Here is a 19,590-nt window from a genome sequence, read left to right as displayed (position 1 = left end):
AGATACCAGATCTCCTCAATCACCTTCTCTTCGACACATCTTCGATTCCAGTCGTCGACGGCGGCCTTCGGGCCTATCCAAGCTCCGGTCCCGGCTGATGGAAAGAACTCCATTCAAGAAGTGCCCTCGATGTGGGTCCAAATTCCCCCACACCGATCTTCATGAGGTGTGCAACCTCTGCCTCTCCCCTGAACACGAGGCTCGAGACTGTCCCGCCTGCAAGTCTTTCAAATCAAAAAAGACTATTCGAGATCGAAGGGCCAGACGAAACATGGCGCACTCCTCGACCTCCGTTCCAGTCGACATCTTTGGGAACGACGTCGAAGCTCCGGGACAGCAGCACACCGAAGAGGACCTCGTCAGTGCTTCCGAAGCCGACGACTCGGATGTGGAGAACATCACCCCGACGCAGAGGGTCGTGAGTACTATACCCCCTCCCACACCCGCGCCGACACCCAAAAAGGTTTCGGTCACGCCTTTGTCTCCGGGCCTAGGCAAGACCAAAGACACTGCTTCAAACACCCCACCTTCGGGCCCGGTGAAGAAGCCTAATAAGCCTTCCGGCGGCTCAGGCTCGAGCCAGCCTGCCAGCGGTGCCGATAATCACACTTCTGCACCGAAAAAGAGACCGGCCTCTACCTCGACACCGAGCTCCGCACCAAAGTCCTCGGTGTCGAAACCTAGCCTTTCGGTACCGACCAAACACCATAAGGCCCTCTGTTGCAGGCATTCTGCTTATGCACAGAACTATGCGCAGGAGACCAGGACCTCAGAGAATTGTGGTGTACCAGAAAACTCCCCTCAGAACCCCTTATCCGACTAGCTTAGTATCCCATTCGTTAGCCTAGATCTAGCTAGGCGGTCCCAATGTATAGACAAACCAGAACAAGCGACTTAGATATTTCTCAGGAGTGGTGGGAATCCGAAATACCTGTTCGTATCTATTTGTTAGTCCGCAACATAATAATACAGACACGGTAAAGTTTAAAGAGTTTATTTTATAAACCTCGCGTCCTAAGATGCAGTACTTTGGCTAACACTAGCAGACTAACAGTACAGATCAGAACCATAAGCATTATTACAATACCATACAAAATGAAAGGAGCAATCATACTAATAATGACAGTGGTATACAGCCACACTCCTTTCTCTAGAATCTAATACATTATTATTATTAGACTATTAGAAGGTCTCTTAGGTTAACAGGGGGGACCCCATACCGTATAGATCAGCTTAGTAGAATCACATCAAAGGATCAGCTAGCTCTCTCATGCATCAGCTCTTCTGTTCGAATGTGTGCAAACCCAAACTGTTCTGCAATATTAAAGACGCTTGTCCTTCAGATATTGGCAGCTGCATGTATGATATGTCAAAGAAGTGGTACGATCAATCTAAGCACAACACTCTGTACCTTCTAGTGACCCAGACTCGTTCTTTGCATGATGTACAGACCAAGGGCACATTTCACGGTTAAGAATGTGAAACAACAGTTTGTTATCCTGTAAGGCAAAGTCGAGTCGGCATTTCTAAAATGAATAACACATAACAACAGAGTCGTGTGCAGCGCAGCAGAAACGACAAGCTTGCTTGCTAACAATTATCTCGTTTATGCTAACTTAGTGTTGTAAATAGGGCGAGGCTTAATCCACCCTACACCCCCCCCCCATGATCGGAGCACGAACCAATTGGGATACACTTATCAAGAACGCAGAGTTCAAGTGATTTAGAACGGAACCAAGGGCATGAACTATAAGTCCATATAAGGTAAGTGTAAAGTCCGAGAATAAAAAGGAAACAAAATTAGTTTAAAAAAAGAAAAACGATGTCTTAAAAATATTAGTAAAAAATTTCGAAGAAATTCAACAGCCCTGGATGCACCCTGGAGTGACAATGTCAATCAGTCAATCCATGAAGGTATATGCACCGTAAGTTGCAACAGCTTCCAAAAGGAAATCATTGGAGCGTTCCGCAAAAGTATCTGCCATCCAATTTAACAAGGGAAAGGAACACACATGTTCATCAATTATCGGAGCATCAAGCACCACAATAGGACAACTGTCAGCATCCTCGATATAACTCCTTTCAAGGAATTCAATAGCCGCCTCTCCGATATCCCAGTCAGCAAGGACTCCTTGTGCAGCACCCAAAGCCATAAACCCAACACCAGAACAATCAAAATCATGAGCCACTAAGGGACACATTAGTTCATCAAAATCCGGGTCAGGTGACGCCAAGGTTGACAGGCACAAGTCCAGAGCCCACTGGAAGGGACAATCCAGGCAATGAAAGACAGGTTGCACACAGGTAAAAAAGGGAAACCGGAAAGACAATCCATACTTGACGCTTAAGACCGCCAAAGGGAAGGTGCCGTAATAATCAAGCATCCGGCTACGAAGATGGAGCAGGCGGAGCATGCTGTCTTGCATCTCCTGGTGTGCAGCCATATCGAAGTGCGCAAATCAACACTCGAAAAAATAGAATGTAAAAATGCGGGGATTACACCAAAAACAGTCTGGAAAGATGTCACGTAGCCCGAGCCCACAATTTTAAAAAAATGAACAAGGCCAGTCGTGGACGAGGCATTAAAGATAGTTTGAATCAAGGTTCCAAAATGGAGGGGGAGGTCAGTATTTAAAAGAGCTTGTACCTCAGTGCGTGTGTTCGCCACATTAAGAAGAAATGTTTCACGGGACGAAGTCAACGCAACTTCTTTTTTAGACAAAAGAGCCCTTATTCTGCTCATCCTATTGAACTCTGCGTTCAAGGTCGGAATCGCCGGCCAGATGGATATATCGAGTCGGCCTTGCGGGGGAGGGAAAAGGACGTTATTACAGCAAACCACCTTTTGCGAAACAGTGACTATGTAAGGAATACCCACTAGCATCCCACAGCAAGCTTCACTATTTAAAAGCAAATAACTACAGTTGGCAAGCAGCTTAAAAGAAGACGTTATAACTGGCATTGGAATCCCCTTTAGGACACAAGCCAAATTTGGAGCGTGTATATTGCAAGCGCCATGTAATTGTATATGTCTACAAACCACAGAATGATCAGGAGCGGAAATGCATTCTTCACCCTTTAAGTAAACCTCCTTGCCATCCATTACGCATCTGTAAGTGAACGGAAGTGACCAAACTTCGTGCAAAAACGCATCACCAAGTTGTTCATATCTACCAATGGCATAATGATTCATGCACGAACTAAATTTAAACAAACTAAAAGGTAAAGTGACCAATCCGTGTATAAGCCACACGGCTGAATTCAACTCAGCAACAGAAAAAGGTAAAGGTTCTAATTTTTCAATGTGCAGCAATGCATAAGTTGCATCTTTCATGGACATGAACTGCTGTTTTTCTGTCAATTTAAAAGGAAGGAACAACGATGAAATATTCATGTAATCCCAAGGGACTTTCCCTGCCTTTAACGTTTGCAATGTCCATGCAAACTGCATAATTGAACGCAACTGATTTTGGCCATGATACAACACAGATACATCATCCTGCACAATGTCTACGACAGAAGAAACAATATTATCTAGTGTATAAGTTCTAGAAGACAAAGTATTAATACTATTATCTATCACAGCCAATACTTTTTCCATATTGGCCTGGTCAATAGCACGTAATCTTGAAGCAGCTTCAATTTGCGACACTTTCCAAATTTCATTGTAAATAGCATAAACCCATCGTTTGGACCTGCCATTTGCAGGACCCTTAATAAAATCATTCAAATCTATTTTGTCATTTAATCGTGATAAATGTAGCCTAACTGAAGTTAACGTGGAATGCTGTAGCCACGACTGACATAACTTACCTACAGAGTAAGTAGTCACAGTGTGTGAAGATGTAAAACGAGGGTCAACCTTAAGTTGTGTATACCCTGGAGCTAGATCCAGAAACCGTTGTTGACAGGAATCTGAGCTTGTTTGCCAAACCAACCAACCCTCAGGATTTAATGTTGAAATATTGAACGTGACGTTGGAAACAAGGGACTGCAACATAGTAAGAGACAGATCTGAGTGATTCTCCCAACCAGGGTAAGCACCCAGATCCGGTATTGAGGGGGAAATTTATTTTTTAGACATAGCCAATCCAAAACAGGTGGTCTGTAAAATAGATGAATTCAAAAACAATATATGGTTTGGGATAAGACAGGCACGATGCAACGCTTCTGTTCCTTGTACCTGCCACGGTTTAGTTCCCCAAACCGATTTAAGATCGATAGTAGCTTTCCATACGTTATAACCGCCACTAGCCAATTCATCCATAAAGGATTTGGAATATAATAATTTTGTGTGTCAATCTGACCTTAGAAGTGGGTTCTACCGCCACCTTAAAATAAAAAGAATCAGGGTTTGACACACTAAAATCCGAAAAGTATGTGAATTTTTTCAATAAAGTAGCAGAGCTGCCAGGCATAGGGACAGGACAATGTTCCCATTGAGTGAAATTAACAAAATTCCGAAAAGTATTTGCTCAATGTAGGAAATGTGTGCCATAATGTTGAAAACAAAATTGCTCATCGTAGTTTGCAGTATTTAAATACAGGTCTTCAGTATCAAATGCAGCATAATATTTTAAATCAGAAAACAGTGCTTCTATTGCTTGTACATCCCAATCATCTGAGCGGATGTTTTGTTTAACCACATCACCCATAGAAACACGAAAAACAGTTGGCACATTAATAACTTTGGTGGGACCATGAATTTGAAAGTTCACTGCATCCCAAGCAATCCCATCACGTACAGGCCAGGCGGTGATGTTCACAAACGTCTGGTCTCTTTTCATGATGTGTGATGAGGAATGGGGGGCCAAAGTTCCATCAATTAATTGAATTGTAGAACGCTCATTCAGGTAGTGTCCATTGATAAGTCTAATAAACACTACCACAAAGCCAATTGTCATGAATAAAAAAATACAAATCAGCACCAACCAGATGTAAGTCCAAGGTGCAACCAAAAAATGTCTCTTGAACCAGGCAAAAAATATAGATATTTTGGAAGGGGCAGTGGAAGTCAATGATTCAGTTTCAAAGGAAGAATGGGACTGGGTAAGTGTTGTTGTATGTAATAGGGGCAAAGGGACTTCTGCAGGATAAGCATACTCAGGATCATCAGGCAAACCACCAGCAGTATGTGGCACAGGCGGATCAGTAACCGTAAGCATCTCAATGGAAACCTCAGGCACGATGATAGAGGGTGGCATCACAACAGAGTTTCTCAGCATCGAAGGGCAGGAAACCGAAGGTGTCCTACTATGGAGAATCGGCCACCCTGTGTAGCTTGACATTCTCAATTGAAATGTACCTGTTACCCTTGCGACCAGGAAGTGGGGGTAAAACAACTGTACATGTACCCAATACTCCAAGCACCGGGACTGGTGCACGATAAGAGGGGCCAAACTCCTTCTTGTTCTCCACCTTCTCACGGACCAGGTCACCAACTCGAGGCAGCCAGTCGACTACCGGAATCAGGAGCGCTTCTTCGGATGTAGAGGGCACGTGTTCCTTTGCTAGAGTGTCTCTTGCTTCTTGTAGAGTCTGCAATACAGCACAGTGGTCATCCAGGTCAAAAGGCGCGGTAGCCGCCGCCATGTCTAGACCGTCAAATCTGGAACAAACATTCTCACCCCAAAGAGCATCATGTACGGGGTCCTCCCACCCAGAGACTTTCTAGGGATGTTATTAAGTGCACGTTGGACGTCATACAAGTGGGCAAGCCAGTTCCGGCCTGTACCTAATACCTTGGCTGTCAACGATTGCTTTAGGTTACGGTTCATCCGTTCCACAACACTATTGCCCTCAGGCCGGTATGGAGACGAAAATTTGACTTGGACACCCAAACTTCTCATTGCTTCTTTGTACGCCTTAGAGGCGAACGCCGGGCCCTGATCAGAGTGAAGGGTACCACATGCAAAACTCCCTATAAAGACACGCAATGCTTTGATGACAGTCCTGGCATCAGCACTCCTTTGTGGCCACACCCACAGAAAACGTGTGCACGAATCCACTGCAACCAAGATGTACTTGTACGCAGTATCAGAGGTAAAAGGACCGCAGTGATCTAAATAAACACACGCAAGTGGTTGATTAGATATATGCAGCTGCGTTGGAGGTGGACGCGCAACAGAAGAAGGTTTAATCTGCTGGCAAATGTCACAACTAAGTACATAAGCCCGCGCTTGTTTATACAAACCGTACCACCAGTAACGTTGCTGTAAAAGAGACACAGTTGCCGACACTCCAGCATGCGCAGACGCAACACCTTCGTGGGCAGCCGTTATCAAATTTGGTCTACAGCCTGCGTTGGGAATCAATCTATCACCTACGTTGTTAATCCTCACTAACGGGACGTTATCAGGACTTAAGTGATAATGGTATCGAGAAGGGAAACCTCTAGGGAAGTTTGTCCCTGTCTCAGAAGCAGCAATAGCTGCCAAGATGTCAGCATCTATCTTAGATTTTGATCTTGTAACTGCTGCTACTAAATATGTCTCCACTGCGGTTTTAGCTGCCTCGTCAGCCAAACTGTTACCGACAGCATGGACACCAACTCGTTGGTGACCAAGAGTGTGAATTACATTCACAAGTGGCAGACTCCCTTTAAGTTCTGCCACTCGAGCCCAAAGCGTTTTATGCTTTACTGTGCCACCTTTGGAATCACGAAAACAGTTCATAATCCAAAAAAGCAAATTGTCGTTGTAAGATTGAACACAATAGTAAGAATCACTCACTATAAGAGTAGTGACCCTGTGATCAGCAAACTCAAGTGCAAGCACTAGAGCATGAAGCTCCGCCAACTGCGCGGTACAATCACCCAATGACTGCGTATGCACTGCATCAGATTGGAAATCTCCATTTACGAAAGTACCGACTATAATTGCGCAAGCCGCTGAATAAGCGTGCCTTGATCCAGTTGCGGGTTGCGCCGACCCGTCAGTGTATATGACACAATGGTATTCCTCGATAGGGCGCAATGACAGAGGAGCAGGATGAACAAATTCATACTCCAAACTCTCCTGAGTCTGCAACGCCGCGTCAAAGATGTATTCAACGTGAGGCGAAGCTAAGGAGGTCGCCCATTGTATCCACCTTGGATGCAAAGCCTTAGAATTCGGTACACTAGCTTTAGTGACTGCTTCGAGAGCAGGAAACGGTGTTACCACCAGCATGCGCTTTCCTTGTGATAGCGCTCGTTCTTTCAGGATCGCCATCTGAACTGCTTTCAAGACTTTTTTCAGTGGAAAATCGCAGCTCAGCCGAAGTGTACAGATGAGATTTGTAAGCAATGGGGACTGTGTCGCCCTCATTGAACGTTAAGTACGTGAAACCTTCCGTGCCTGGAACAATTCTAATGACCAGGTTGGTATGGTTATCAAAATTTAGCAGTAAGAAGATCAGTCTGCAAAGAATACAATGCAGATGAATGCTCTGGCAGCCAGCAAGATCTGGTAAAAGTTGGTTGTACCAAAGCATAAAGCGTCTTGATACGCTGGGCATAATCAGGAATGTAGGAACGACCGAAATTCAGAAAGCCCAGTAATGATTGTAGTTTTTTCAGTGTCGTAGGGATATGAAGGCGTGCGCATTTCTCAAGGAAGTGCGGTGCCAAGCCTCGACCCTCATTATTGAGTTGGTACCCCAAGAATAACACTGTGAACTCAGCAATGTGGGACTTCTTAAAGTTAAACTTGTAACCGAAGTCTGCAAACATAGTCACTATGTTATCCACACGAGCAAGGTGTGGAAGCAACTCGTCATCTGTCAGATAGATGTCATCAACATACGAGTATGCCTCCGGGTCTACTATCTCCAGGAGAGAGACCACGCGAGCGGAAAAAACTCCAGGGCTGTTTTTATAGCCCATCGGAAGCCTCTTAAACAATTTTTGTTTTCCACCCAAAGTAAATGCCGTTCACTCATAACTATGAGGGGCTATGTTATGGCAATAAAAGCCATTTGATAAGTCGAGCGTGGTTTTGAAACGTTTTCTCACAAGACTATCGACGAGAGCCGAACTATGAGTATTTTGTACCACACACGTCCGGCAATGCGAGTTTAAATGCCGGTAATCCAAAACTAGGCGGTACGACCTGTCAGGCTTCGTCACAGTGAATAAAGGATTATTCATGGGTGACACACATGTCTCAATCACTCCTTGATATTCCAATTGTTCAAGGATGGACGCGACGTGAGGTCTTGCCTCGCGACGCATGGGGTATTGGGGTTGAGGCTGGGGATCGGACCGCAATGGAATCTCATGATTGGGAGAACATTTATCCCAGCCACCCTGATTACGATATAACGCAGGTGCAAGCACCTGTGCCCACTCCCCGGCTAACCTATTAGACTCATCCGTGGGCACTGCGTGCCCAAAGGAAGGAAGAATTACTTCCTCTCCCCTTGGAGCATCCAAAATGAAAGCCGGAGGCCAATCTTTCTCCGCCAAAAGAATATCATAGGTGGTCGTAAGATTGTCCCAAAAAACCACCTTAATTTTGCGTTGTATGTCACCCTCAATGTTTCAAATAATCTTTCTGGGGGAGCTACGCGAGTATCAGCAGTTTGAACTGTCACATAAATGTCAGTTGCTGTCGCCTCCAGAAATGGACGCAATGCTTGCCGCACTACTGTAACTTCCGCCGCGCTGTCTAGCAGCGTTAGTGCCCATGTCAGGTTCTGAAGCTGTGTCCGCACCATCTGAGGCATATCTCGCTGAGATAGCAGCAACTTTCTTTTTCTGAAACGGTGGACGTTGTCTGGCAGTGTTTTCCTGCTTGGCTCTACCGTCAGTCTGGCGGGGCTTTTCTCGACTTTGAGTACCCCGTCCTCTCCCACGCTCTCCACCACCAGTATGTGTAGTCGATGTTTCCTGTGAAGAACGAGGAGAGCGTTGTTCAGAAACCTGAAATCTATCAGGCGACTTAATATGAGCACGATCGCGCAAATCATAAGTGCGTTCACTATACGACTGTACGGGTGAGGCAGGATGAGAAACCTGTTTCTGTTGCTGCTTCTCTTGTTTTTTGGCTCGCCAACTTTGTTTAGGAAAGTTGGGCTTTTCGTCTTTTGTAGACGAACTCACCTTAGTTTGCTGCGCTACATCAGGAATTTTGATGGTGGGTTTCACGCCTAAGGCACTACGGCCAACCATCCTATAGGCTTTCGCAATAATTTTTGCGAACTCCCTGGGTTTATCGGCATCAGCCACAAGTTCCAGCATATTACCAGCTTGGAACTGCATGGCATCTCCTTTGAGGTTGCCCATCACCATGGAACAAACCACATCGAAACTGTCGACAAGCCTTAATCCTAACTCAATAGCTGCCTCCGCACCATGACTTTCTTGGACTTTCTTGATGACGGAGGGTAGTACAGACATAGACGGAGTGCCGTAGCACTTCGAATAGGTCGCAGCAAAGACCTTGCCCCAATTGTCACAATCAACAAGTTCAGGGACCAGGTGCTTCGGCAAAGTAATGGTGAGTATCCTGTGTTTATCCACAGGTGTAGTGTTAGGAAACACGGCTTCTAATTGATCAAATTTTTCCGCAAGCCAGTAAGGAAATTCATCCTTACTGAGGGGGCGCTTGCCGACAACCGCATTAACCATAACAGGGCTAATCACCACTGCGTGATGGTGATCTGTCCCGTGCCCAGCAGGCGCAGGTGCTCCCACCTGAACTAAGCGTGACACATACTGCACTAAAGCCCTATGGACCGTAATCAGGGCTGTGTGTAGTGTTCGTAAATCACCCACTCCCACCGTTGGGTAGCGTGGGTGTGGAGTATATCCGGCCAGTACCGGCCAAGTGGCCCCTGCAATCGACAACGGGCCCATTCTCGCCGATGCGACCTCATTGGGAGGGCGCCATTAAACCAAATTGTATGCTGCCAGGCAGAAATAGGAATTTCTAGTGTCCTGTATGGGGCATAAGCCGCAGGTACAGGCGTGGCTGTATATTCGTGGGACAAATTATCGTCCGTATCCACCTCCTCAAAGGTCACCCATGAGTAAAACAACTCATAAGGGTAGGTGGCATCAGCACTGACCACAAAGACCACGGCCATCCCGTCATCAGGTACCCCATAAGCCCTCAAATGAGCGCGCAGAGGAACCCTACTATGAGCAGGAATATTCACCGCCATAAGGACATCCTAAAGAGTAACAACGATATCTACAGTAGCACTTGGGCTCAAAATTTATAACCTTTTTAATTTTCAAGCTTGTAAGAACCTATAGTCAAAACCTAGGTAGGTTAAACTTTCACTCTTGTTATCCGGAAACAAGAGTGAGGGTGGTTGTGGACTAACACAAGTACTACTAAAGCGTCTCAGAGTATAAGACCAAACGTTAGGTGCGCCATGTTGCAGGGATTGTGCTTATGCACAGAACTATGCGCAGGAGACCAGGACCTCAGAGAATTGTGGTGTACCAGAAAACTCCCCTCAGAACCCAGAACCCCTTATCCGACTAGCTTAGTATCCCATTCGTTAGCCTAGATCTAGCTAGGCGGTCCCAATGTATAGACAAACCAGAACAAGCGACTTAGATATTTCTCAGGAGTGGTGGGAATCCGAAATACCTGTTCGTATCTATTTGTTAGTCCACAACATAATAATACAGACACGGTAAAGTTTAAAGAGTTTATTTTATAAACCTCGCGTCCTAAGATGCAGTACTTTGGCTAACACTAGCAGACTAACAGTACAGATCAGAACCATAAGCATTCTTACAATACCATACAAAATGAAAGGAGCAATCATACTAATAATGACAGTGGTATACAGCCACACTCCTTTCTCTAGAATCTAATACATTATTATTATTAGACTATTAGAAGGTCTCTTAGGTTAACAGGGGGGACCCCATACCGTATAGATCAGCTTAGTAGAATCACATCAAAGGATCAGCTAGCTCTCTCATGCATCAGCTCTTCTGTTCGAATGTGTGCAAACCCAAACTGTTCTGCAATATTAAAGACGCTTGTCCTTCAGATATTGGCAGCTGCATGTATGATATGTCTAAGAAGTGGTACGATCAATCTAAGCACAACACTCTGTACCTTCTAGTGACCCAGACTCGTTCTTTGCATGATGTACAGACCAAGGGCACATTTCACGGTTAAGAATGTGAAACAACAGTTTGTTATCCTGTAAGGCAAAGTCGAGTCAGCATTTCTAAAATGAATAACACATAACAGTGTCGTGTGCAGCGCAGCAGAAACGACAAGCTTGCTTGCTAACAATTATCTTGTTTATGCTAACTTAGTGTTGTAAATAGGGCGTGGCTTAATCCATCCTACACTCGGCACCGACACTCCTGCACCAAAGCCTACCTCGGCGCCGACCAAGAAATCGGAGGTTCCAAAAAAGCACGGCACGGACAAGCCTAAAAAGTCATCGGCCCTGAAACCTTCGGCGCCGACGAAACAAACATTGTCTCAGGAACTGTTTACACCGGATCCCTTGCAAAAGAAACTTACCAAGGATCCAAAAACTGGACATTTGGCACTCTCTTCTAAAAAGAGACATTTGGACAAACCGGCTCCGCCTCCACCTCCAAAGAGGAAAGACTGTGCTACCTCCCCTTTCAGAGTGCCTTCCCCACCTCCTCCCTCTGCCTCATCGCTCTCCGACCCCGTCTCCAGACCATGATGATCAGGGGGACCCATATTACAATCCAGGGGATGTGCCACAAGACCCCACCCCTACAGGATCCCCAGACCCATGGGACAATTATAATAATCCAGACATTCCAGATGTCCCACAAGATGACCTTTATCCATCCAGGCCATCTCCACCAGAAGACTCATTAGGTTTTCACCACCTACTTCAGAGGGCGGCACATTATCACGGGGTAGAGCTACACACTGACCCGGTAGAGGAAGATTTCCTCCTCGACACCTTTGATACCGCACATAGGTCTACTTCCATACTACCTATGCTCAAGGGGGTAATAAAACATGCGCCAGAGGTTTTTAAAGACCCAGTCAGGGCTAGGGTCATTAACCCACGCATAGAGAAAAAGTATAAAGCTGCCCCCACAGATCCTGCCTATATCAAAGGGCCAGCACCACTAGATTCCCTAATGGTCTCCACTGCACGGAAGAGGTCAAACTCCCAGGCGTCAGGCGAAGCACCACCACCTGACAAAGAGTCAAAGCTACTGGACGCGTCAGGAAAGCGCACTGCGTCACAGGCAGCCAATATATGGCGTATCACCAACACTCAAGCGCTATTGGCCAGATACGACAGAGCGCATTATGATGAACTAGAAACCATCATGCACCATCTCCCAGAAAAATACAAAAATAGGGCCAATGAATTAATTCAAGAGGGTAAGACCATAACTAACACCTCTATACGCTGTGCCTTAGACGCAGCAGACACAGCCTCCAGGGCCATTAACACTAGCGTCCTCCTCCGTCGCCATGCTTGGCTGAGAGTTTCAGGCTTCAAACCTTAGGTACAGGCCTCCATATTAAATCATCCATTTGATCAAGAACATCTATTCGGCCCAAAGGTAGATGAGGCCCTCGAGAAGATGAAGAAGGACACAGATACGGCGAAGTCTATGGGAGCCCTGCAGTCACACCCTCCTAGGCGCTCCTTTCGCCGCTCTTCCTTTCGGGGCACGGCCAAAGGCTACTCCTCAGATAGCGCGTCCACTTACTACAAATCCCCTGCTCAATCCACCTTCACAAGGGGTTATCAAAGAGGCGGCTATAGGGGCAATAACAATAAAGGCAGAGGCAAAACAAATACCGCCCGCTCTGCCACACCGCCTCACCAATGACTTCCCCCTGCTCCCTCCATACCATCCCACTCCGGTCGGAGGCAGGCTACAAAATTTCCTTCACGTCTGGGGGACCATCACCTCAGACAGATGGGTGACCCAAATTATTTGTTCAGGGTACTGCCTAGAATTGACATCTACCCCCCCAAACATTCCACCCAGGCAACGGCCAATGTCACAAGAACATTCCACGTTACTAAAACAGGAGGTAATCTCCCTCCTACAAAAACATGCAATAGAACAAGTCCCCACCAGTCAGCAAAATTTAGGGGTCTACTCCCTATATTTTCTGATACCGAAAAGAGACGAGACTCTACGACCTATTTTAGATCTCCAGCCTATAAACACATACATACATTCGGACCATTTTCACATGGTAACACTTTAGCAGGTACTTCCTCTCCTCTCCCAGAACGACTTTCTCACCATACTGGACTTGAAAGACGCATATTTTCAAATTCCAGTACACCATGCTCACAGAACGTACCTCAGATATGTAGTGGACGGGCAACACTACCAGTTCAAGGTGCTCCCATTCGGGGTCACAACAGCACCAAGGGTATTCACCAAGTGCCTAGCAGTAGTGGCGGCACACCTCAGAAGACAGCACATTCACGTCTTCCCATATTTGGACGACTGGCTAATAAAAGCCACGTCCTACAACCAATGTGTACATCACTACTTCACCAGCTAGGTTTCACGGTGAACTACCAAAAGTCCCAGCTAATACCATCCCACACAAAGCAATACCTCGGTGCCACCATAGACACCTCAAAAGCCATAGCCTACCCAATCCTGCCAGGATTGCAAGCATTCGGGCTTTGCGTCAAAGATTCATACCTCAACACTCTCTCCCAGCAAGAGTGTTTATGCAACTAATAGGGATGATGGCCTCATGCATTTTCATAGTGCCTAATGCAAGACTCCAGATGCGTCCACTCCAAGAGTGCTTAGCGCGCCAATGGAACCAGGCCCAGGGGCAACTGACAGATCTGGTGTTGGTAAACGGTCGCACCCATCGCTCTCTGCTGTGGTGGAACACCACAAATCTTTTCAGAGGTCGACCGTTCTTGGACCCGGTTCCACAAATAATCCTAACAGACGCATCGCTCTCCGGCTGGGGAGCTCATCTACTACACCTCACAGTGCAGGACACATGGACGCCGCAACAAAAGTTACTCCACATCAACCATCTGGAGTTACTGGCAATCTTTCTAGCCCTAAAATCCTTTCAGACACAGATTTTAGGCAAGGCCGTCCTTATTCGCACAGACATGACGGCCATGTACTACATTCAAAAACAAGGTGGCCCACACTCTCCACAGCTCTCTCAACTAGCACAGAGCATATGGAGATGGGCAATTCCACACAAAATCTTTCTCCTAGCCCAACATGTCCCAGGAGTCCAAAACACCATGGCAGATCTGCTCAGCAGACAGACGCAGCAGATCCACGAGTGGGAACTTCACCCTCAGGTTCTTCACCTGTTCTTTCAGATGTGGGGGCATCCACACATAGACCTCTTTGCCACCCACGAAAACAAAAAATGCCCAAGCTTCGCCGCCAGATACCCACACCCATTGTCAAAAGGCAATGCGATATGGATGAACTGGTCAGGCAAATTTGCGTACGCCTTTCCACCTCTCCTACTAATTCCATTAGTGGTGCGAAAGCTACAACAGCACTCCCTCACACTGATTCTAGTAGTTCCAACATGGGCCAGACAACCGTGGTACACCACGCTGCTGGAACTCTCGGTAGTGCCACACCAAAAGTTACACCTCTCACCATGCCTCCTAACCCAGAACCATGGAGAGATCAGACACCCGGACCCAGCTCAGCTCAACCTTGCGATCGGGCTCCTGAGATCCTAGAATTCGGATACCTTAACCTTCCCCCTGACTGTATGAACGTCATCAGAGAAGCTAGATGCCCTACCACTAGAGCCTGCTACGCTGCAAAGTGGAAAAGATTTGTTGTTTATTGCCATAACAACACAATCAACCCTCTAGACGTATGTATACAGCACATCATATGCTACTTACTCCATCTACAAAGGTGTAACCTAGCATATACATCCATTCGGCTACACCTCGCAGCAATTGCCGCTTACCTACAAAACAGACAGCACCTATCACTTTTCAGAGTGCCTGCCATAAAAGCCTTCATGGAAGGCCTAAAAAGAATAATTCCCCCCAGAGTACCACCCTCACCTGTGTGGAACTTAAATATAGTTCTCACAAGGCTAATGGGAGCGCCTTTCGAACCTGTGCATAAATGTGAACTGCAATTTCTCACATGGAAAACAGCTTTTCTTGTAGCCATCACTTCCCTTAGAAGGGTCAGTGAGATACAAGCACTTACTATACAAGAACCTTTTCTCCAAATGCACCCTAACAAGGTTGTCCTCCGTACCTACCCAAAAATCCTACCCAGAGTCATTTCCCCCTTTCATCTAAACCAATCGGTAGAATTACCGGTTTTTTTCTCGCAACCTCAAACTGTTGCAGAAAGGGCTCTACACACACTGGATGTTAAAAGGGCCTTACTTTACTATATCCAGAGAACACAACCTTTCAGAAAGTCAAAACAACTGTTTGTCTCTTTCTCTCCACCACATAAAGGCAACCCCATCTCTAAATCAGGGATAGCTAGGTGGATTGTAAAATGCATACAGATTTGCTACCACAAGGCAAAACGCACGCTATCTGTTCCCCCTAAAGCCCACTCTACACAAAAGATAGGGGCTTCTATGGCTTTTCTAGGGAACATCCCATTAGATGATATCTGCAAAGCAGCTACATGGTCAACACCGCACACTTTCACTAAACATTATTGTGTAGATGGGAAAACCAAGCAACAAGCTAGTGTGGGCCAGGCTGTACTAAAAACACTTTTTCAAACCACTGCAACAGATACTGGTGGTCGCCGCTAGGGTTGGGAACTGCTATATAGTCTATGCAAAAGTGTGTAATCTGCAGCTCATATGCCTCGAACGGAATATGCTACTTACCAGTATGCATCTGTTCTTGGCATGTAGAGCTGCAGATCTACACACGCCCACCCGCCTCCCCGGCTAACTGTATCTGTTCCAGTCTATCTTATTTAGATACAACACACATGGGTTTCTTCACTATTATTACTACGCTCCATCTTTCCCTGTTGGCGAAAAACAATCTGAGGATGGAGCCGAAGCCCATGCGCAATACGAACCAAGGGAGGAGTCACCGACCTCGTGACTTCCAAAGACTTTCCAAAAGGAAAAACAAACTGCAAACATCCGGGCCCAACACCAGATGGCGATCTATGCAAAAGTGTGTAGATCTGCAGCTCTACATGCCAAGAACAGATGCATACTGGTAAGTAGCATATTCCTTACAGATATTCTTTAAAAATTCATAACTCCGGTTCTACTTACTGGATTTTTGCCATTTTAGTCTAGTTTGTTCATTAAATTAAACTCCATCTTTTGAACCTGGTGTGGATTATTTTTTGTGGTGTGTATCTGACTTACCCTGACTAGGATTGTTATTCCTGCTAGGACAGGGTGCATACCTCTGCCAACCAGAAACCCAATTTCTAACGGTGTCTCAGTCTGTAGGTGTGGCACATTTGATGGTGTGCTTGTAGATCATTGCGAGTCCACCTCTAGGTTTGTGAAGACAGTCTTGGTGTGCATGCTCAAAACGCACAACTTCGCTCGTAGCACAGCTAAAGACCCTTCTGCCCCTAAAATCAAAAGGCTAGCCAAGCCCGACAACAGCATGGAAAATAAATGGTTAACAACGTCTTTGCTGACTTCAAAGTCAAGATTTACTGTTTTAAATGCTAATAGAGGAAAACTAGTACTTCAGAAAAAAAGACACATCTTATACAGTAAACATTCTTTTGTACAGACCTTCACGCTGAACCTCTGTCATTGCTAAGCACTGTTAATTACAGAGGTTAATATTTTCCATTTTAAATGCACTGGGTTTACTAACCTTGAAAGTATGGTACAGTAAGTGGCCTTGCTTTGCTATTTGTGATGTAATAATCATTGCAAATGCAAATATCAATGGTAAGCATGTAAATCACTGAGCCATCTCCTAGTATTCAGGAACGTGATTTAGTCATCTCAATCTAAAAGGAAAAAGAAAGTTAAAGAAAGTGAACGCTGAAATCATTGATGTGAGGGAAAAAGGGAACAGTTCCAGTAGTAGTAACAATTCCTTAACTCTCTTTCAGCGTATTGAAGAAATAATGAAAAGAACTAGAAAGACAGATCACATGGATGGAAAAGTAAGTTTATTTTTACAATTATGCATTGGTTTACATATTGAACTTACAACATTTCAATTATTAGTTTTTTTCCCCCAAAGTGTTTTTAAAAAACACTTTATTGGTTTTTCTGTAAATATAACTATTATCCTGATCCAAACATGACATTTTTTTACATGGTTGTCCATAGTTACTAATTCAATTTGTTTAGGAAAGTAGGATCTGCTTTCATGGTTATTCCCCACTTTTGCTGGTGTCAGTATGTTTTTTGACTAGTCTGACTGGGATCCTGCTAATCAGGACCCCCATCACTGTGCTTCCTCCCTACATTTGAATTGGTAAGAACTTTTGTACCTTCACAATTGGCTACTGGTGTACCCCTATAAGTCCCTATTATATGATAATAAAGTACCCAGAACATAGGTACACCAAGGGTCTCTGATGGACTGCAGCATGTATTGTACCATCCACGAGGGACCACTCAAACTGTGACTACAGGCCTGCCTTTGCAGCCTGGGTAAGCTGGTGCTAGCACCAATTATGACGGATATAGGTTTTCTTATATCTGAGGTCACTACACTTAAAACCTACAAGTCACCGCCAAGACATGCCTTTCAATCCTTCCTGAAGGCAGGCTGCTGGGTTACAAGTGTGTGGGTGCCCCTGCATGAGCAGGACACCCCTACAAACCCTGGAGTCGATTCTCAAGGCGGTCAGACATTTATATATATTTATGGCGGCGATGGTGTTTTTTATATTTAAATAAATTATTTGGATTCTTCACCGCATTTTGGGTCTGCTTCCGAGAGTTTGGTGTTTTTTATATATATATATATATATATATATATATATATATATTCACTGAAAAAACCATAGGTTTCACACATGTTATAGTTAGCTGGACATTTCACTCGTGAAAAACCAATGAAATTCCCCCGTTATAGTTAGTTCAGCTAACTATAACTCGCGCCCCCCGCAATGCACTGCTGATGACGTCACATATTACATCACTCATGACATGGTCAGTGACATCACTCATGACATCACTGATGACATCTCAAATGACATCACTGATGACATCATCAAGTGAATGTGTGTTTTTCTGAAAATTAAATATGTTTTATATGTATATCTCACGGATGATGGAAGAATAAATGGGTATATAAGTGTCTAAATGGATGATTTCTTTTTGAAAAATTGATTGTATAACTGACTGATTAAGTGTATCTTAGTGAATACATGGCTTACTGAGTAATGTTTAAATATGTAAATATCTTTATCAGTCTCTCACTTTGTGTATAAGTGGCTGCATGGGTTGGTGAGTAGCTACATGGGTGTTTATATATGTTATTAGTTGTTTTTTTTAGTATTAGTGTGTGTGTGTGTATAGTTCGGTGGGGGGTATTACGTACTGCATAGGTACATGAATGAGTGACTCACTGTATGTGTTGAAGACAGAATGTCTGCAGGACTGTATGGGTGGATGAGTGTGTGCATGGGTGTGTTAGTGAGTGAATGACTGTCTCAATAGTGTCTCTATGAGTAACTACATATGTTTTAAACTAGTATATGTGACTATTGGTGTATATAACTGAGTATATGTGAGAGTGAGAGATTGAAAGAGTTCCTGTATGAATAAGTGTGTTTCTATAAGTGATTGTTTAAAAGACTAAGTATGTGTAAGTTCCCGTAGAAGTAAGTGTGCTGGTGTGTGTGTATAACTGTATATGCAAGTAAATGTATGTTTCTTTCTTTATTTTCATGAGTGACTGTGTGTCAGTAACTCTGTGGATGAGTGGCATTGTGTAACAGGATGTATAGGTGTATGAGTACATATGATGAGTGAGTACATGTATGAGTGACTGTATAGGACTGTTGGTGAATGAGTGGATGTGTATGTGGATCTTAGAATTACTGGTATTGGTATGTCCATTTTTGTGAAAATTTTAGTCTCTATTTTTGAATGTGTGTATCAAAGGTTATATTACGGTGAGAGGAGGTCTGCCACTCTGTCACAAGGATGATGTCATCAGTGATGTCATTTGAGATGTCATCAGTGATGTCATGAGTGATGTCACTGACCATGTCATGAGTGATGTAATATGTGACGTCATCAGCAGTGCATTGCGGGGGCGCGAGTTATAGTTACCTGAACTAACTATAACGGGGGAATTTCATTGGTTTTTCACGAGTGAAATGTCCAGCTAACTATAACATGTGTGAAACCTATGGTTTTTTCAGTGAATTTGCAAGGTTTTTAAAATGCTAATTCCTAACTATAACGTGTGTGAAACCTTTGGTTTTTTCAGTGAATTTGTACGGTTTTTTAAATGCTAATTTTTGTATTATTTAATTAAAAAAAGAATTTTATATTAAAAATAAAATTCCTATGTATTCATTTATATATTATCTGTATCTTTCTATTTGTTTTTGCTTTTTTTTTTTAAATTTCAATTAGGATAAAGTTGAACAGTTTTTTTAATTTTTGGAATGAATTTTTCTCCACTTTTTATTTTTTATATATATAAATTCTT

The 19,590-nt window shown here is 44.4% G+C and overlaps 1 protein-coding gene across 21 annotated transcripts in view; it reads left to right on the top strand.

The window, feature by feature from the left end:
• MAP7D3 (MAP7 domain containing 3) overlaps positions 1 to 19,590 on the top strand; it is a 1,121,308-nt gene that overhangs the window by 757,843 nt on the left and 343,875 nt on the right. For all 21 annotated transcript variants that reach the window (XM_085607948.1, XM_085607945.1, XM_085607942.1 and 18 more), the window contains one exon: positions 17,024 to 17,077. In XM_085607948.1, coding sequence (XP_085464074.1) covers positions 17,024 to 17,077 — 54 coding nt within the window. The remainder of the gene's footprint in view (positions 1 to 17,023; positions 17,078 to 19,590) is intronic.

Source organism: Triturus cristatus, chromosome 5_2, assembly GCF_964204655.1.
Source record: "Triturus cristatus chromosome 5_2, aTriCri1.1, whole genome shotgun sequence".
NCBI lineage: Eukaryota > Metazoa > Chordata > Amphibia > Caudata > Salamandridae > Triturus > Triturus cristatus.
The sequence above is the reverse complement of the archived record's forward strand: the minus strand, read 5'-3'. Positions and strand labels throughout refer to the sequence as shown.